Below are 21,417 nucleotides of genomic sequence, written 5' to 3'. Positions count from 1 at the left end.
ATCCAGTCCACTCCCAGGAGACGTGGCTGATGTGATAAACACTAGGCTCATGCTTGCTACAAATGCAGAAGTGTGAGGCACGTGAGTTTTAGAGCGAGGCACGCTAAAGAGCTGTTGATTACACGCAAATGTGTCTTTGTTAAGCATTATCTATTATTTATCATGCATTTGTCTGTGGGCTGAGAAGAAATATGCTTCAGGAGAAGTGCTAAATATTTCAAATCCTTGCACAGCTGTTATGTGTAACCAGTGGTTGTTTTGGATGCTTTTTGCAGTGTCCAAGTGCAGCAGGCAAAGGCACATGAAAGTATGTTTTTGACTGCTGTAGCGTTTTCTGCAGTCAGTGTGTATCTATCCAGTAGTGAATGTGAAGGTTGCAGTGTGAGGAATGTAGCGCAGCAGGAAGACTCATTAAATATTAACCTGCAATTTTATTACATTGTGTTTTTAAAGGGTCCGTGTGCTATATTTTTCTCCTGCCAAAAATAGTCATTATTTATCATCACCATTTAATTACTTCTTTACCCTTAAGACTCTTGCGTGTGTGTATATATGTATATGTATATGTATGTATGTGTATGTATATATATATATATATATATATATATATACACACGCAAGAGTCTATATATATATATATATATATATATATATGTGTGTGTGTGTGTGTGTGTATATATGTATGTGAGTGTGTGTATATGTGTGTGTGTGTGTGTGTGTATATATATATATATATATATATATATATATATATACATATACACACACACACACACACGCAAGAGTCTATATATATATATATATATATATATATATATATATATATATATATATATATATATATATATATATATATATATATATATAAAAGCACCCACACACACACACTCTCTATATTGCCAAAAGTATCCGCTCGTCTGCCTTCACATGCATATAAATTAAGTGACATCCCATTCTTAGTCCATAGGGTTTAATATGATGTCGGCCCACCCTTTGCAGCTATAACAGCTTCAACACTTCTGGGAAGGCTTTCCACAAGGGTTAGGAGTGTGGAACTGGAACTAAAGGGGGCGAACCCAACTCCTGAAAAACAACATCACACCATAATCCCCCCTCCACCAAACTTTACACTTGGCACAATGCAGTCAGACAAGTACCGTTCTCCTGGCAACCGCCAAATCCAGACTCGTCCATTGCATTGCCAGGCGGAGAAGCGTGATTTGTCACTCCAGAGGACAAGTCTCCACTGCTATAGAGTCCAGTGGCGGTGCTTTACACCACTGCACTGCATTTGCATTAAGGCTTGGATGCAGCTCCTTCGCCATGGAAGTTCATTCCATGAAGCTCTCTATACACTGTTCTTAAGCTAATCTGAAGGCCACATGACATCTGGAGATCTGTACCGATTGACTCTGCAGAAAGTTAGTGACCTCTGCGCCTCAGCATCCACAGAAATTTCACGACTGGACTTGTTGCACAGGTGGCATTCTATCACAGCACCATGCAGGAATTCACTGAGCTCCTGAGAGCGACCCATTCTTTCACATATGTTTGTAGAAGGAGTCTGCATGCCTAGGTTCTTGGTTTTATACACCTATGTATAGATATAGATATATAGGAAATAAGCAGATGTATGTAAATACTCGTTATGACATCAAAAAATCAGTGAATTCAAGCTATTTTTGAAGCTGTTTTTACAAGTGAACGCTACATTTTTCAGACTTTAACAGTGTACGTACTATATCAGACTCTTATCTGAAAAAGAGAGAAATATGCCTGTCTTTGATACGGGCCCTTTAAAAGAAGTGAGCCATGAACTCGTCGCTTATAATAAAAAGATTGAACCACAGCTCCCTGTGAAAATGATAAGTCAAAGAGAACTTCCTGTGACTCAGCATCTGAGTCTATGCATATGAGTGTGTTTGTCTGTTTGCATGTGTGCATGTAAGACACATTGACAGAAAAACAAGAGAAAAACAACAGAAAACGACAGTAGTAGTATTTGACTAGTTTAAAATGAAATGAAAAAATCAATCCTTTTCAAAATGATCTCCTTTTCAAAAACAGGGATAAACTGGACCAGGCCATTGAGGAGTTCACGCTGTCCTGTGCAGGCTACTGTGTAGCTACATATGTTCTGGGTATTGGAGATCGCCACAGTGACAACATCATGATCAGGGAGAATGGCCAGGTAGGAAGAAAATACTCAAACAACAGTAGTTGGGACAAATTTGTCAAAATAACAGGCTTCTGCAGTAATACTGCTCACCACCAGGAGGCACAAGAGTGCAGAATTCTGTGAATAGATTAGTAGGGTGGAAAAGCATTTTTTTATGCATAGGTCACCAACTTTCGGAGATGTACCTTGTAGTATCAGTCATGCTAGTGTAAGTCTTCCCAGGAGTTCCTAGAAGCTAGTGCTTATATACTGTGTATATAGTACATTCATTCTTTTGTTCTAACTGTTGGGATGTTTTTCTGTCCTTTAAATTGAATTTCTGGCTTCTGCAGTTATTCCATATAGATTTTGGGCATTTTCTGGGGAACTTCAAGGCGAAGTTTGGAATCAACAGAGAACGTGTGCCTTTCATTCTGACATACGACTTTGTCCATGTAATTCAGCAAGGACGGACCAACAACAGTGAGAAGTTTGAACGGTCAGTACACGAACCTACCATTAAATGTTTCACTCCCAATACATGTTTAGATATACTGGCTGTTTAGTTTCAGCCTCAGATGCATCACTGAATTGTCATTACATTTTCTCTTTGGGTTGGAAGATTTTATCAGGTCAAAAGATGTTTTAAGGATATATTAATGGAAAAGAGTTTGTTGACTACTGGTGTTTGTTAGCAACGTTAGCCTTGTGGCTCCAGTGCCAAACTCAAGAATCAAAATCTGGACACCAAGTATGTCTTGGTTGAATGACTCACTGTATTTGTGGTTAGGGGAAAACTGTACATTAAAAATTTTTGCTAAACCGTTTCCTTAAAGCAAAAAATGTCCTCCAGTCTGTCAACCAAACATCATACCACTGTAGATAAAGGGTAATGCTGGCTTATAACCTTTTGAATTTACATTATCACAAGCATTCCTCAAACTGTTGCTATGCAACATAGGTTTTTATATATAACAGCATGTCATACAGTATCAGACATCAAGAGGTCTATTTGAGATCACTTGGTGAGATGTGATTTGAAGTATGTGATGATTTGGGCATGTTTTCACAATGCTTGTAGTATAAGGCTTGTGGTATAACTGGAATTTTGGGGATACATTTTATTCAGTAAAGGGAAATATATATTACTGAGATATCAGTTTGTGCACCATTATGCTGATCTGTGACTTTGTTTCTGGATGTCATAACAACTGAAGTAGAAAAGCAGAATACATGCATTAGTTAAAGCTTCATGTCCCTTTTGGCATCCTGCTGTGTGCCCTTCACGATGGTGAAGACAGTGAGAGACAAATGGTCTGCGGTGGCATTCCCTCTCCTTTCCTGCTAATGGCTCACCATATTGGCATTGCCAATACCATCATGTCCACTATCACTAGGATGCTTGTATTGTAAAGAGGCTAAAAGCAGAAAAGTGCAGTTTTAATATATGTGATTAATGCAGCATATCTGCAGTGCCTTCTACCAGATCTCTGTTCCCTCTACCAGATCACTTCCCCTGAAAATTCAAGAATCATCAAAAGTGGTTTAGTCTTTGTAGTAGTTCCCCACTTCCACACGAGAACCATTTAACATAATGTCAATGTACAAACTGAAGCTTACTTCCATTATAAGCCTATAATTGTTCTGTAGTGTATAATTGACATATTTAAGAATTCATAATAATTTCATTTGAACTTTAAGGTACATGTTATGAACTCTTTCTTATGTAAAGCAATCTGAGATTTTGTAGCTAAAATGAAAAGCTATGTAAATAAATTTTTTTTATTATTATTATTATTATATACCTACTATATATAATATAATATAATTATAATTATATATAATTCTATATTATACACAGTATTAGTAGTAACTACTTTTATTAGCATTTTTAAAACCAAAACTCCCAACTGTGTGGCATAAATGAACACATGAAACACACTAGCACATTTTCTGTTCTTTCTGTTGGCCAAAGTTGCAACGTAAACAGTAATATTTGCTCTTTAATGGGCCAAACTGGCATTTTAAATTCTTAAATAAAAAATAATTTGTCTAATTAAATAACATGAATCAAATAAAGTGCTACATTCAAAGTAAGTATTCTAATTGTGGATCCTATATCTCTGTCAGAAGGTTGAAACTCGGCCATGGGTGGATCTTTCACAAAGATAAAGACACAAAACACATCAAAAAATGTATTTAAGCTTGACCCATCAGTTATTGCACACTCAGTGCATATATGCATATATAGTAGCTCATTTACATAAAGGTATAGCTTTTATATATATATATATATATATATATATAATGTGTGTGTGTGTGTGTGTGTGTGTGTATAAAATCACACATACACACTCACTGTGTGTGTATGTATGTATGTATGTATGTATGTATGTATGTGTGTGTGTATATATATATATATATATATATATATATATATATATATACACATACACACACTATATTTTTCTTTATATACATACATACATACATATATATATATACACACACACACACACACACACACACACACACACACACACACAGCGCCCTCCACAATTATTGGCACCCCTCGTAAAGATGTGTTCTTAGGCTTCTAATATTATTTTTTTAATAATATAGGACAACAATGCAAAAAAAAGGAAAATCCAACCTTTAATTCAAGTGCATTTATTCAGTCTGAAAAAAATCCCACATTAAGAAATAATTCTTTTACATTAAATAATCTGTGCCACAATTATTGGCACCCCGATGTTAATACTTTGTACAACCCCGTTTTGCCAACAAGACAGTACTTAATCTTCTCCTAGAACATTTCACAAGATGGGGGAGAATACAGAGAGAGGGATCTTCAACCTTTCCTCTTCACACAATCTCTCTAAATCGTCCAGAATCCTCCCCACAGGTTTTCAATTGGGTTGAGGTCTGGAGACTGAGATGGCCATGGGAGGAGCTTGATTTTGTGTCTGGTGAACCATTTTTGTGTAGATTTGGCCACATGTTTAAGGTCATTATCTTGCTGAAAGACCCAGTGATGACCCATCTTCAGTTTTCAGGCCACCAGATTTTCATTTAAAATGTCCCGGTATTTCAAAGAGTTCATGATGCCATGCACCCTAACAAGGTTCCCGGGGCCTTTGGAAGAGCAACAGGCCCACAGCATCTCTGCTCCTCCCCCATACTTCACAGTGGGTATGAGGTGCTTTTCCGCATACTCATCTTTTATGCTACACCAGACACACTTAGTGTTTGTTGCTAGAAAGTTCTATCTTGGTCTCATCTGACCAAAGCACACAGTCCCAGTTGAAGTCCAAGTGCTGCTTAGCGAACTCCAGACGTTGACGTTTATGCTTGTAAGTGAGAAAAGGCTTTTTCCGTGCCTCCCAAACAGCTTGTTGGCATGTAGATAGCGCCTGATGGTTGTTATGGAGACTTTTTAACCCCAAGATGCTACTCTTTGATGCAATTCTCTAACAGTGAGCTTTGGAGAACTTGTTACTTCTCTTACCATCCTCCTCACTGTGCGTAGTGGCAAGATAAACTTGTGTCCTTGTACAGGCTTGTTTGCCACCGTTCCAGTTTTTATACATATATATATATAGTTTACTGTATGTATTATGTTCATAAGTTAAAAAAAAAACATCTTGCATGTGTTCTACAGATTTCGTGAATGCTGTGAACAAGCCTATAAGATCCTTTGTCGGAATGGAACTCTCTTCGTGAACCTGTTTGCCTTGATGAGAGCTGCAGGGCTTCCTGAGCTCAGTTCCTCCAAAGACATTCAGTACCTAAAGGTAAGAGCCACTTCAGTTAAAGAAGCACAGTACATACCAACATATAGAAAGAAATCTCCACGGCTACCTACTGCAAGATGTACAGGAGAACAGACCTTCAGGAGAGATGATTAATCTGAAAGTTTGGTCTGGCATCATGAGAAACAGATGGTGACGTGAATAAGTTGCCTTGGTGTGGTGATTAAATGGTAACATTGCTGGAACTGACACATTTTTTCCCCCGTTCCTTAAGGACTCCTTAGCACTGGGCAAATCTGAGGAGGAGGCACTGAAGAACTTTAAAGTGAAGTTCAACGAAGCTCTCCGAGAAAGCTGGAAGACCAAGGTTAACTGGATGGTACACACTTTTGCCAAAGACAACAGATGAACGGTGGCAAGTCCAGGAGAAGCTTCTACGAATCAGCAGGAGTCGTTTCTAAGCCAGGATTTGAAATGAAGCAGCTTCTAGAAGAGTGGAAATTGTTCTGCCTGTCTTTTTAGTTTGCCTTGTTTTATGGTAAACGTCTTCACAATCTGCTCGGTGAAGGATTATGCCTGTAAAATGTATTATGTATTTATGAATTTAATAGTTTGTGTGGAAAAACATTGGAAAATAGATCCAAAAACAAAACAAGCCACAAATTTAACAAATGTAATCATTGGTTTGCCACTAATTTAAATGCTGTTACTGACCTGATGCTTTATTACTGTTCGAGGCACTGGGAAATGCTCTGAAATATCGTGATCTAAAAGCATTTATGTATTTATGACTTCTAGTTGTACAGAGAAGATTGACTACTGGCCAGAAGAAAGAAACACGTTCTGTGTTTCGTATAGTTTACATTCATTTTTAAACGTTTACTTTATCTATATTTGTACTTGAAAGTTTTGGTTGTAAATATTTCTTTTTTGTGTCTTGAATTTGGTATTTAAAGTTTTGAGCAGTATTTTGGATTATAATTTTTAATTATATGTACAAAGGGAAATTCATGAGATTATTCATAATTGTGCAGATGAAATTATGTTTTTTGTCATGGCAAAGCAGAAGTGAACCTTCTTTATTTGTTGGATGTGCTTGGCCTGTGAAATGAAATACATGGCTTTTATTAGGAGCTGGACACTTTAGGGCCTGCTGTCCACGCCAGCGTTGGCCTGCGCTGTTCCACGCTTCACTGAGGATGTGTGCACTCCATGAAAACGGATCAGTTTAATTGATCTACCTCTTTGGTAAACTTCAGGGCAAGTTGAAATACTGAATTTGTCTTGTTATTTTCAAGATTTGTTTGTTTTTGTTTTTTTAACAGTTGCAGTTGTAAACAATATGTGCCTATGTTCAAGAGTAACTGCACTCAAACACTTTGGGTTACTGCTGTTTTACAGTGAGCTTGTCTTAGATTGGACAGTCCTGGTCTTTTTCTCAATATTTAAGTGCAGATGTGGATATTTGGTATTTTTGTTGTAAATCTTGCTTTTTTTTTAAGGATGAAGCCAATGCTTTTCATGAATGCCACTCAGTGTTCGCCACTTTGGGTACTTTCTGCAGTTTGGATTTGGTGGAGTACGTCGGGGGAGTTAATTCAGCAATCAAAGAAAGATTGAGATTGGGAACGAAGGACGTTTTGAGTGAACTATATTAATATGATTCTTATGAACCTAATCACTTTCTTTGTGCTAAGAACTCTGGTAGCCAAAACTGAGGGAATATTACAAATTGTTACAAGTGTGTAACAGTTACAAATGTGAAAATGATTTTCCGCCTACGTAGCAATCACTGCACCCTCAACTTCTTTTGCAGTTCTCTTCAGAGGTCCAGAGAAGGTCAGTTACGCCTTTAGGATGTGCCTAAGGTTTTCTTTTTGTTTGTTTGTTTTTTTTAACAAGTGTGGCATTCTCTGTGCAATCCTTGCGTGCAAGGTGATGCTCTATGTACAGCGCATAGTTTGCTAAACAAATGCTTTGAATGTCATAAAGAAATCCAGACAAACTTTCTTGATTCATCAAGTGTGTGGTGTTTCGTAAGTCCCCTTTCTATGTAATACACTAACACTGGTGTACTTGGGCCACAGCCTGACTATATTATAAAAGAATGCTTCATTTTTTCAAAAATAATTTTGAATGTATTAGATACTGACTTATAGATACTGACACAACTATAGCCTCATGACTCCTAGAAACATCCAGTTATTTAATATATCAGTGAACTTCATCAACACTACACAGACAGACCTGATTTATCTCCTCTATTTATCTATTACTCATAATGCATCTCAACCGGTAACTATTTTCAGATCCTTGATATAATATGATCAGTATTTATCATTTTAAAATCTTAGGTAGTGTAATGTAAACATTTACATTAATATTAGATGCTATGGGTGGAGTGGTATGCCTTAAGAGTATCAGACAAAACAACAGCCATTAACCAAGCAAATTACATTGTCTTTTGTATTATGTAAGTGATTTTTGTTTGAGGGCCCATTTTGGGGGCTATATCATCATAGTTACACCACTGTACAGAACGTCAGTTTTATAAAAGAACCACAGCCCTTCTTATGCATTTCAGGAGATGGTTCACTGCTCAGATGGTTTTTTTTGGTCAGTATAATGAGCTCATGCAAAAAAAAGCATAGAAAAGGTCTAAAGTTAATTATATTTCAAGCCATTAGTTCTCGGGCAAGATTCCTATGCTACATTCAGCCATCACTGTCGTATGATTAAATTGTAAGTTGCTCTGGATAAGGTGCCAGATTCACAAAGGGGTATTAAGAAAAAATTCATTGTCATTTATAGTATGGGGTAAAATGCAATGTAGCCTAGATAAGAAAACACTGAAGAAAAGAAAATAATTAAAATAATTATTGATAAGAATAACTTTTGATAATTATTGATGAGTCATTTTTGATACAGAAATTTGAGAACTGCATTTAAGAACATTCCTATGAACTTCTTAGTTTTTGTCTTAAGAACCTTCTCATGTTCTTTTCTTAAGAAAGTTTTTCGTAAATCCAGGTGTTTTATACGATTCAGTTCCCCGTCAAAATCCCATTCCCTTTGACAAATCAGGTCCTCGGCGTGCACATCACAGAAAACGATGCCAAGCAACACTGAAACTACGGAAAGTGAAAAGGTTCAAAAAAGATTGAATGGCCACCTGTTTTCACCCAATCCCCAATATAAATACACTCAAGATAACACGGCATAATATCATTTCTGTGAAAACTATTATTTTCAGTTTGAGTAAAGAGTAAACCATCAAACTGATAAAGACTTTTTTGTTCATCTGTGATTGGGTGAATACAACTGCAGTACTAACATTTTTAAGCTATTTCACTTTCCGTAGCATATTTGTTAATTGAATGCGCGTGCGCATTTGAGAGGGAACTGAATCGGATACAACACCGGCCCAAGGGCTATACTAAATGTGTCTGTTGCCTCTTCACATGAACTAAAAAAGCAGGCCAACATGAAAACATGCTGATGTGTTAGCAGATACCAGGGTGTATTTAGCTGCTAGCATTTTAAAAGAATAGTTTGGTGAAAAATCTCATGTAACCAATTTCCCACAATTTCCCCACGCCAGACGTGGTCAATCAGAAAAGAATGTCCATCCATCCATCCATCCATCCATTTTCTAAGCTGCTTGTTTTGAGCCCAAATTTTGCTTCTTTAGTTTAGAGCTGGAGCGATGAGCTAACATTAACAAACACTAGAACTCAATAATCACTCAAATTGCCCAAATTGGTTCTGTAAAATCACCAAAACATCCCTCAGTCTGCAAAAACCACCTTCATTAAGATTACGCAGACTTGTTGATGTGGTTTAGGACACAGTATGACTTATTGTGAGCTCTAAAAATGAACACTTCACCACTAAAGGCAGCCATTTCAGGCAATCACCCTGCTGATCTTGGATCAGATTCCTCCCTATTTATGATGGTCATTGTCAGAAACACTGATTCTATGTCAGCACGGCTACTCCTGAACTGGTTTGTTCATTTTCATACTTATACTGTCAAACTGTGTCCTAAACCACATCGACAAGTCTGCGTGACCTTAATGAAGACTTGGATGCAGTCTGATCAGGCCACAAGACTGGGTGACTACTGAGTTCTAGTGTTTGTTAGCAATGTTAGCCTCGCCACACAGTTTTAAACTAAAGAAGCAAAATTTGAGCTCCAAACGTGTCTCAGCTGATTGACCATGTCTGGGGTAAGTGGAAAATTCTGCAAATTTATCTTTTTTTTTTCTTGAATCATTCCTTCAAATGCTCAGATCCCACAAAAAACCCTGGAAATCGCTTTGCCTTGAATCTCTGTCAGACATACTGCTAAAAAACCTCATAGATTTTCATGGCCAGAGTGTTCTTGACTGTCCGTGAAAATGACCTGAACTGGACTCCACTGAGTAGGTGTTTAATTTACTGAGAGCAAGACTGAGGGCAGTAACTTGCTAAAATAAGCAGCGCTACAACTGAAAATGTCCAGACTGTAGGCAGAGCATTATCAGAGAAAATACCCAGGACCTGGTGAGCCACAGACACAACACAGACAGATAGTCATTGACCACAGTGGATGTGCAGCCTAATTCTACACATGACAGTCTTATTTAAGATTATGTTAATTTGTCCATATTTCTTCTATAAAAAGTGCTGTGCTTTCTACACGGCTCCCCCAATATGAGATACAAGTTTTCAATTAAATTTCAATTTGGATTGCAATACTGCAATACAATAATATTCAATTGAGAATTCTCATTGTAAACAATAAGGACAATTTTTCAGAATATTTAATATTGAATGTTTAATTCCAACAAAATTCTTCATTCATAGATGCAGATTTTAAGGAATTCTTTTTTTTTTTTACAATTCTTTAAAGCTTCTGAAATTTGAACCTGCTCTCAAATTGTTTAACTTGTCTCATATATATATATATATATATATATAATTTTTTGGTGCTAATTTTTCAGTGGTGAATTGGCTCATTCTCACGGACTTGAATTTCTTTACAGTGGTAGTGATCGGAACCAGGGCCGTAATGTTTACAATACACATATAATCATTTTATTTATTTTCCAAAGCAACCAGTGAAACAACACGTCTCCTGAGTCTTGATGTTGAAAATGATAAAGTGGTAAATCTGGAAAAGAAAGTTTTGGAAACTATTTTGCCTTATAACGCCATGCACACACCCCTTCACCATAAATGGGTTTTAAAAATTACATTTTGAACTAAAATGCTATCTTAGAACTATTCTAATGCAAGTTCAAGGGCATTGTGTATTCATACCCATTTCATGCAATCACAGAGCCTTGGACATGTTACCACAGCTGTGAAAAAATCTGTTTTGTCTAGAACGACATATTTAACATCAAACCACTCTAAACAATGTTGTTTACATGGTAATCATGCAGACATTTTGAAAATTCTGTGTAATTCCTCTTTAATTGGTCTATGTTGCCTCGTCTGTTGGACATGTATCCAGCATACACCAATCAGCCATAACATTAAAACCATTTCACCAAATTTGGGAGTTTTTAAACACTTCAATATCACTGCTGGACTGAGAATAGTCCATCAACCAACAATATCCAGCCAACAGCGTCCAGTGGGCAGCGTCCGGTGACCACTGATGAAAGACTAGAGATCGACCAACACAAACTGTGCAGCAATAGGTGAGCTGTCACGTCTGATTTTACATCTACAAGGTGGACCAGCAAGGTAGGAGTGTCTAATAGAGTGGACAGTGAGTGGACACAGTGTTTAAAAACTCCAGCAGCACTGCTGTGTCTGATCCACACATACCAGCACAACACCACCTCCACCACATCAGTGTTACTGCATTGCTGAGGAATGACCCACCACCCCAGTCATACCTGCTCTGTGGTGGTCCTTGGGGGGCCTGATCATTGAAGAACAGGGTTAAAGAGGGCTAACCTAGGATACAGGGAACCAGATGGACTACAGTCTGTAATTGTAGAAGTACTAAGTGCACCTATACGGTAAGTGGAGCTGATAAAGTGGACAATGAGCGCACAAACATAGAGATCGTTTTTAATGTTATGGCTGATTGATGTATACGTTATGAAAGAGAGTAAGTGCTGGTACTGCCCTCCCCCTCAGTATGCGTTGAGTTGGCGCCCTCTGGCGGTGAGGCGGTTTGAGCCGCCCACTCTGCTCCCTCTGCAGCTCCACACTGTCGGGATGTGACCCCGGAACAGGACGCTTCCTTAGAAACAACTCCACATTCAAATAAAACACAGGCGAAAGAAACAGAGGAAAAACCCTGGACCAGGAGAGGTGAGTGAGAGAAGTGAAGGCGTGTGAGTGAGCTTTTTAAAAAACGACTACCCCGGCTTAGCTCTCCCTCCATTTAAATTAGCTGCTTTAGCTAGCGTTAGCCTTAGCGCCTGGATTGTGGGAACTTCATTCAGGGCTTTGTTAGAAACCCCGGCGAACAGAACTGCCTTATAAATGACACTTTCTTCCCTTCCTCACAGGCTTTTAAAGTTTTCTCTCTACGCTTGTTTCTCGCCGTACAAGTGAAGGTTTCACTGCTGTCACAGTCGGTCCGTGTTTTATTTAAAAAGGGCTTTATATGGGCGAGTTTGGGTGGCTGCAGTGGCTGAAGCTGCTCCTGGCTCTCCAGCCTGTGCTAGCCCACAGCTCAGCTAGCTGCTACTGGAGCCTACCTGAGCTTACAATGGCACTGTTTTTACCTGTTAACTTCTGTGTTTTTTATCTCCTTTGTTTGTCCACATAGCTGTGTTGTTCTCATACACGTAGTCGTTTATTACAGGCGCTTTTTTCTCTCCTGTAACGTCAGCTCACATTTGCCAGCCTGTTTAAAACAGATTTTGTTTTGTTTGGCTGGCTTGGACGCAGCAGGCATTACATTAGGCATACCTGGAGTGATCAGTTGTTATAAGAAACCCTCTTTGTCTTACATTTGCTTGCACACCAGAGAGCCTTGTTTTGTGCCAGAGGGCGAGATGTTCGCAGTCCCAAGTGCTCCAACAATGAGACTGTGTGGTGGGCAGTGATTTTACAGTGATTTTAGTCATAAGTTTTAGCATTCTGTGTGGATCAAGACTCTGACAGCACAGGGTAACACTTTGAGTCTCTTGCCACATTGTGCCTGAGTGGTGATGATGGTCTATTTTTGGCTCTCCACACCCTTAACTCATTATGAATACAACATGCCTCAGTACTGCAACTGTCAGCCTGCAGTATACTTCACATTCTGTTATGAATCTGATAGCGGTGGGCAGCTTGCCCGTTTTAGGGCTCTCTCGGGGAGTGTGCTGGTGGTTCTGGGGCTGACTGGGCAGAGCAGAGTGAGCCACTTGTGTGAGCTTGGTCCTTCGGTCTGCACATTCCCCTGAGTAGGGCTGGGCATCATGAATGTTGTTATCAGTATTGTGATGTCACGATAGTAAGAATATTGTGGGCATCATCAATGCCTCTACACACCTAAAAAAGATGGTTCTTCAAGAGTTCTTTAGTGAGGGCAGTGGTTCTGTATAGAGCAGTGAGTTCCATATAGAGCCATTTGCATGCTTATATGGTTCTTTGCATGGTGAACTGATTATATTTAGATTGATAAAGGGTGTGTTATTGTATATTGTTCCATATAGATCCTTTTTGAAAGGGTTCTGTATAGCACCAAAAAGGTTCTGCTGTTGTTATAATGTCAAGTTTGTAACGATAGAAGAACCCTTTTTGGTGCTATATCGTTTATATACGATATACCATCGTTTTTTAAGAGCGTATGTAGCACCATGGTTTTATATAGCACCAGAAGGGATCTCCTATTGTTGTGATGTCAAGCTTGTAACAATAGAAGAACCCTTTTTAGATGCTATATAGAACCATGGTGCACCATACGCTCTTAAAAAACGATGGTTCTTGAAGAACCCCAAGAAATGGTTGAATAAAGAACCTTGTACACTGAAAGAACCCTTTGCCTCATTAACAGTTTCTGAAATACTGAGTATTTCAGAAACTGCTGATCTACTGGGATTTTCACGCGCAGTCATCTCTAGGGTTTACAGAATATGGTGCGAAAAAGAGAAAATATCCAGTGAGCAGCAGTTGTGTGGATGAAAATGCCTTGTTGATGTGAGAGGTCAGAGGAGAATAGGCAGACTGGTACGAGATGATAGAAAGGCAACAGTAACTCAAATAACCAACCAAAATCTCTGAGGAATGTTTCCAACACCTTGTTGAAAGTATGCCACGAAGAATTAAGGCAGTTCTGGAGGCAAAAGGGGGTCCAACCTTTTACTAGCAAGGTGTACCTAATAAAGTGGTTGGTGAATGTATATTATGATACTTGGAACGCATTTTCACTGCACATTTCATGATATTTTGATGCAGAGATGCACTAAACAGTCAAACACTTTGTGTGATTGTTTTTGCTCAGTGTTTCATCATGCAGTGCCCCTCTGAATCCAAGTAAACAGGGCTAATTATGCTCTCCTTGCAGTTGATCAGTGTTTAGTACAGATGATGTCCACTACATGCACAGAAAAGCATGTTATCACAATAATAGAATTCATCTCTGTAGTGTCAATGTTGTCATGCTGCCCACCTCTAGTGTAGATGTCAGATGTCAAATCAGTGAAATGTCATAACAAGACAGAACTTACTTCCAGGTGGCCAACAGCAGCAACATTAGTGAGGCATGGTTTTCCAAGTTACCCAACACATCACAACACTCAGATATCATGTACCTCTAAATAGTCACCGTTTGACGTAAAAGCTGTTAATTAGGGTTATATTTCGTTTATTTATGCTACTGACCTAATTACTTCAGTGCTATGGAGTATTGAAAACGTCTGTAACATTCGGGACCAATTTATTTTACCCAAAATCTAGACTGCTGATGGGCTCTATACGTTACATTCCATACACGTTCAACGCTGTAGTTTCAACTGACTAGTCTGCAGTCTGTTACGCTCTGTAAGCACACCCAAAAAAAAATCTTTGTCCTCATTATTTTTCCATACACATACAAATGTGGCTTGCAGTTGTGTATGCAAAAAGTGTCCCTGGTGAAATTATACGTTTTATTTATTTTCTAAGTGATTTTCTATGTGACACACAATGCTCATTTACTGTTTATTTGCTGAATTTGGCATATTGTACAAAAATAAAACAATGTGCAAGTTTTTCATTTTTTCTGATACGTTGAACAAGAAATTGTGCACTAAAATTAGCAGGAAAATATTTGAATTTCTTCTCTGAAGGGGATGTGTTAACGTATTTTCCCCCCCAAAAAACAAAAATCAACAAAATATGTTATTTATGCATACAAATGAATATAGAGAAAATATTGTGTAATGTGAAAATGCCTTCAGGTATCATGATGTTATATTTTTGCCCTCTAGAGATGTAATGATAAAAGATATCATTGTGTCATGTCTAACATGTTAGCTTGTTGGTAGTGTGTTAGCTCGGGACTAAAGCATTACCTTAAGGTCAGAGCATTAAATCAGGACACTATAAAGCAAAGCTTTTAATTTTTATAAAACTTGTGTAAACTTTTATAATGCTGAATGCTTAGAAAAAATGATAATGGAAACATGCACATATTAACATACACATTATCAGCCTCTACTTATTTGTGTATGAATATATTAAAGCATATTTGTGTATTGATGTATTAAAAATGTACTCCCGTATCGCATTGAATTGAATTATAAAATTTGCAAATTGTTAAAGCACTATGGCCCACACTTTCCCCCCAAGGGTGATTGACTATTTGGGAACACAGGTGCAGCTCATGCAAGGGTTTTGGCCTCCAGGTCCCAAGGGTAGATCACCAGCTGCCCCTGAGCAGCGGGCTTAGGCCTGGCTCAGACCCCCTGCCAGGCTCTAACACATTTTGTGTGCTTGGGGTTGAGCCCCCTCTGTGGTGCTCAGACTGCTCCACCCCAATTTCTATCAGTCAGACACAGCTCGAGTGCATTTTATGCCTTTAGGGGTGCAGCTTCATGATCAAGGCATGGACGTACCCTGACCCTTTGAGGGGAGTAGCTTATTGCAAGCTGAATGTAGGTTAATGTTGGTGTGCATCATTGTGGATGCTGGGAGGTTTACACAGATACGCTGTAGACATGGATATCTTCAGCTTATGTGTTTTTCTTAAATTGCAGTTGGATTGCAGTAATGCACTGATTAGTTGGATTGGATTGCACTGCTAGTCTCCTGATGCCAAACAGAGCCAGTGACTGTATGTGATCCAGTCCTCACAGTAGCCAAGTGGAAAGCAGCTCGCAGCATTTGGCCTGAGAGACAGAGAGAGGTTTTTTTGTGGCTATGGAAAGGAAATAATCTTGTTTACCACAGCAGGTTCAGATAAGAAATGCTAGAAATTACCTTAGCCCTATTAATTAAAATTAATTTTGCTTCTTTCATTTCAGTTCCTGTTCTATGTCCAATGCAGACTAAGGCTAGACCAGTATGAAAATTCTACCAATACTGATTCTATAACCTAAAGCTAACAGCTGATATAATTTTTTGTCTTCAAACACTAAAATATTAATAACCCTGACACTGAACACTGTTTACAAACACTTGTCTAATGTTTCCTTGTAGAAGCTGTGAAAAGTTTCCACAGGGTCCACATTCTCATTGTTTATCCGCTGCTGCTCAAACTGTTTGAACTTGTCTGTGCTGACCAGACTCTCATTTTTATTGCTATTAAGATGATTTGGAATAGTGATAGATTTTGACATTGCATTATAAATCCTTTTTAATCTTTGTTTTATTGTCCTGTCAAAATATGCAGCCATTTTTAGTGGCCAAAGTTCCGTAATTATACCTAGTTTTTAATCATCGTTTTATTATAAGTACCAGAGCTTCGCGACATTGTTTGTGATTCTGCTGTTTTCTTGTAATTATCTTTTATTTGACTATTTTTCATTTATCAGTTCTTGCCACACAGTCTTTTGTCTCAAGCTTTTTATGGTCAACCCATTATCATAAGTATTAGTCACTAGGCCTTAAATGCCTGTCAATGCTTTGATATGACTTTCTGTGTCTGTGTTTTTCTAGCTTATTGGAGAGTTCTGCTTATTATGTGTGGAAGATGTGATTTTTATTCAGGTTGCTGTTGAGCTATTCCTGTCTCCAAACAGCATAGCTTTATTATGTAGCAGAGCTGTAGCTCTCTCAGCCTCGGCTATGTAATCCCAAGAGAAGTGGGTTGCACTGCAGTAGCTTTTGTATTGTAATTCATGACAGGCACTCTGGTGCTAGACGGGCCGTTGTGTGTAGCAGTTACTCTCAATGATTTTTAATTCCAGCATCAAAATAACCTAGGCGTATACAGTACCACAGAGCTCACTCTAGTATGTCTAACTATTGATCTCTAAATGCCTTGCAGACAACATACATATATGCATTTCGCAAAGACTAAGTGGTAACTCAGCAAAGCCAGTTAAACTTCAGTAGCCTCCCTTCCACAAAGTTATTCATTCTAAGTTCTGAAGATCAAAATTCATTCCAAGCATGATCCGGCGGCGTGGGTTACTATATTCTTATGAAAAGGTATCCCTTAGAAAATTAAAGTCAGGTGTAGTCCAGGGGTTCATGTAATATTCACCCAATTAAGTAGGATTTAGTAAATCCCTTTTGTGGGTCATGCTTCACATACTGCTAACAAGTCATGACCTACTTATCAATCATACTTGCACCATCCGCTTCATCACTGTTGTTGCCAAATACTGCAGCCATTGTTTTCATCCTGTAAATATGAAATGGTAGCTTAACTGTAAAATCCATTAGTAAACATGACACAGTTAGGCTGAAGCCCACTCCAGCTGGTGCTTGCTTTGCGTAGCCTTTATTAATGTTTGTAAGTGAAAGCATGTTTCTCAAACTAGGGCAGATTTTCTGCTGACTTTATTTGATAGGCTTATGCCCACTTACTTTCTTGAAATTATTTTTTTCCTCGCCTCCTACATTTTAGGCCTTAACTGCAGACTGACACAACAATAAGTGTGCAAGCAGATACGCTTTTGACAGCTGGTGGCATAGAGCAAAATCCCTTAAGAAATTGACTTAACTACATATGGCACCTGTATATATTTATATATGGAATAATAACTACAGTCCCACCTGGGCCCAAAATGATACTGGATAATTAACACCTTATTGTGGCAATACTGATGACATAAACTGCTAATTTAATTTTTTAAAGTTAAGTTAACCTTATGTTTTACATTACGTTTTGTTGATATTATGTTATTTAGCAGACACTCTTGTCTTAAGCTCATCTCAACAGTATGGGAATAGAACAGGGATATGTAATTACAACAATTAAGAGTTCAAGTTCTCAGTGAAACTGAGATGAGGTGAAACAATCTAATAATATAATGTATCAAATAATAGTCATACCCTTATAACTAAAAGCTGCATCCCTTTGAAAGACGGAATGTAATTAAGGGAAACATGTCAAACTGATATAAACACTTGTGCAAAAGGAAACTGTCCCCTGCAGGTTCTTATTTTGGCTCTTGTTTTGACATTCAAAGTGAAGGTGTTTGTGTCCTCATTTACTTGTTTTGCCACTGCCTCTCTGAGACATATGAGTCATATATGGTATGAAATGTCAACTCTATGAAGTTATACAAAATCATTTTGTATCAAACTGCAATGATTTAAAGTCACATAAACGTCAGCCGTGAATGAGGTTTTTCTTTGGCTAAGAATGTTGATTTGTACTTGAAGATGAAATATGAATTTGGCTTTGTATTTCCTAAAACAGCTAAATTGACTATGAAAACGCAATGTGTTTTCTATTTCATGGCAAGTAATCTACTGTATCAGTGTCAATATGTTGTGCATCTTTAGAAATCCAGAATTACATGAAGGCTTCATGCCTCATGAAAGGAATGTATCAGTTAAAAACATTTCCATGTTATGAACAATGCAGAAAAGTATTACTGTGTGTTTGTGTAATCCCTCTATAAGTGTCTGAATGTCTGAATGAATCATACTGCTGTACTGACCCTATTCCTCCCATTGTCAAGTGTAACTTGGCCCATCCCTGCTTCCCCCCAGCTGTTCCAGGAGGGCCGGAGGGGCGGAAATGCTGGCAAGGATGGGATAGCTGCTAACAGATTCATTTTAAGGATATGATTGGCTTTTCAGGATATGTGATAGTTATTTTCATCCCATAACATTTTCTTACTGAATGTTCAGGCTGCATGCATTGGAGCAAGCCCAGCCCCTCAATATGTAAGGGCCGTTTAGGCTGTTGGGTGGAAAGTCGTCCATAAATAAGTCAATGGAAAAAAGTTATTACCCGAAAGCAATAGCTTCATTTTTTAAATTAATTTTCGTTTATGTGTCACGTCTTAATAATATGCTCAACGTGAATAAAATGTCATTAAAGATAATATTCATAGTAAAGTTAATTCATGTTAAAGTTGGTGGTTGAGTAGCATAGTATATTATTGTTCAGTGTAGTTCAGTTAGTCCTTTTAAAAACCTCACTTAATCCTCAAATCAAACAGTAGATTTCTCAGTTACTAATATATTCAATAGTGACAGCCCTTAATGTGCCGTCGACACACAGTTTTTCAAACTGATCCTTAATGACTAATGTTGACTGCCTTGAATGCTTTTGCCATATGCTGAAGCGAGTGTGCTGTTGGACTGTGGAAAGGTTGGACCGGTGGTCTGTGACCTCCATGACCCTGTCACATGCATGGGCCTATCACATTGCACTCACTGTAATCTTCTGAATGTCCAATGCAATAGTGCAGTGAACGAAGGCAGCTCTGTGCTTACTGAGCAGCAGCACCTTTATTTAGCTAATCCTATAGCTTTCTTAAAATTTGCCTTCTCTTGAAATGCCCACAAACACACGAGTATATTTATTTATCTACTGTACTCAAACTCGGTCTAGTGTCTATGATTGTGATTGCGTGTGTGTGTGTGTGTGTGAGAGAGTTAACCAGTAGTTAGCTAATTGCCTTTTTGTTTAAATGACCAATATCTTCTTTCAAGCTAGGTAAAAGCAGCATGTTTAGGCCAGGCCAGGGGTGTCAGATTCTACAGATTTCAGCGTTAGCCTGAACACTTCCTTCAACTCCTCAGCCTTATGGGTGTGTCTGGACCTGGTGAGCAGTAGTGCTGTTGGTTAAACTTGATTAAAGAAATATCAATTCAAGGTTATCTTCTCAATGAATTAGCAATAATTAGTTGGCAGTCTTCATGATTACAATGCATATTTTAAATTCTCACATTGGTCTCTCTTACAGTAATAAAAAAAAGAACAGGCCACTTTTCATTAATGCGTGTATTAAATTCAGTCAAAACAGCCATTCATTGTAAGTTAGAAGAAGAAAAGATATGTTGATAAGCCTGTACAACTAAACACAGCATCAACATTTTCAGTATTTCTTGTTCTGCCTTCGCCTGTACTACAGCTTCCATTCTATTTATGAGACTTGCTTTCAGTTTTTCAGAGCAATCTGCAGGGATGTTTTTCCAAACTTCCAGTTCATTCTTGAAGTTGGTTGCACTTTCTGCATCTCACAATACAAGTAAGTTAGGGTTAGTGATGTTGCGGTGTGAACTGATGTGGTTGGACAGTCCATTTTTCTTAGAACACCAGCAGCTTCTTTATTTGATTTTCTGCTTTGCTTTTCTCCGTAACAGACTTGATGGCTACACGCCCAAAGCGTTCTTCTCGCAGTACAAACTAAAAACTGATCACACATTTAATTGTCAAAATACTTTATACCTTACTGATGTGGATGATGGTGAACATGGTGTAGGCTCTCTGGCACAAGCTGTATCAACTGCACCGTATCCTGGGCTGCACATTTTTGAGCTATACTCCCCCAGTCATTAGTTCAGAGTTAAATGGCTCTTATGAATTGATTCAAGTCAACGTCTTAAACCCTAAGGGCTCATATGTGTGTCCACAATTCAGTTTCTCAGTCTCAATAATTTGTATATTAATTTCATAGAAGTTAACAAAATTTTTATAATGATTGAATAATACATTTTAAGATTAATAACTCAGTAATAAGTCTAAGGTTCAAGGAGTTGAAAGGTTTTGGTGATGCGTTGTAGCTAGAGTGTGATATTAAGCAGGGTAAGCTGAGATTTAACAGACATTAAAAGTCCCTCTCATGTCCCACAGGCTGTGCGTCTGAAGGGTTCAAGCTGAGCTGCCAATGAAAACACAAGCAAGACTGCAGCCGAGGATGAGGAAGGATTAGGCTCAGTCTGATCTGAGAGTTTACATGCTTTTAAGATACATTAGTGAACAAATGGTCACGTTAGTATTTCCAAGGATTAGACCTCAAGCAGTCTAAGTTGGGTTAAGATTTTATCCATGTTTATATGGGTCTCCATTTTATCATGCTGGTTCTAATGCTTCTTATTATATTCTTTTGGTTTCAAATTTGTAAATGCTTTGATGTCGGGCTGCACAATATATTGTTTGTAATTTGTTTCATGATATTA

At 38.1% G+C, this 21,417-nt stretch overlaps 2 protein-coding genes across 3 annotated transcripts in view; both read left to right on the top strand.

Moving 5' to 3' along the window:
- pik3cd (phosphatidylinositol-4,5-bisphosphate 3-kinase, catalytic subunit delta) overlaps nucleotides 1-7,932 on the top strand; it is a 30,644-nt gene extending 22,712 nt beyond the window's left edge. For both annotated transcript variants that reach the window (XM_017708460.2, XM_017708469.2), the window contains exons 20-23: nucleotides 2,068-2,191; nucleotides 2,512-2,657; nucleotides 5,820-5,952; nucleotides 6,185-7,932. In XM_017708460.2, the coding sequence (XP_017563949.1) occupies nucleotides 2,068-2,191; nucleotides 2,512-2,657; nucleotides 5,820-5,952; nucleotides 6,185-6,319 (538 nt within the window). In that variant the 3' untranslated portion in view covers nucleotides 6,320-7,932. The remainder of the gene's footprint in view (nucleotides 1-2,067; nucleotides 2,192-2,511; nucleotides 2,658-5,819; nucleotides 5,953-6,184) is intronic.
- Nucleotides 7,933-12,085: 4,153 nt separating this feature from the next.
- Nucleotides 12,086-21,417, top strand: part of ctnnbip1 (catenin, beta interacting protein 1) — a 33,654-nt gene continuing 24,322 nt past the window's right edge. The window contains exon 1 of the mRNA XM_017708449.2: nucleotides 12,086-12,225. The gene's annotated coding sequence lies outside the window, so the exon portion shown is untranslated. The remainder of the gene's footprint in view (nucleotides 12,226-21,417) is intronic.

The sequence above is a fragment of the Pygocentrus nattereri genome, chromosome 9 (genome assembly GCF_015220715.1).
Source record: "Pygocentrus nattereri isolate fPygNat1 chromosome 9, fPygNat1.pri, whole genome shotgun sequence".
Classification (NCBI taxonomy): Eukaryota; Metazoa; Chordata; class Actinopteri; order Characiformes; family Serrasalmidae; genus Pygocentrus; species Pygocentrus nattereri.
The sequence above is the reverse complement of the archived record's forward strand: the minus strand, read 5'-3'. Positions and strand labels throughout refer to the sequence as shown.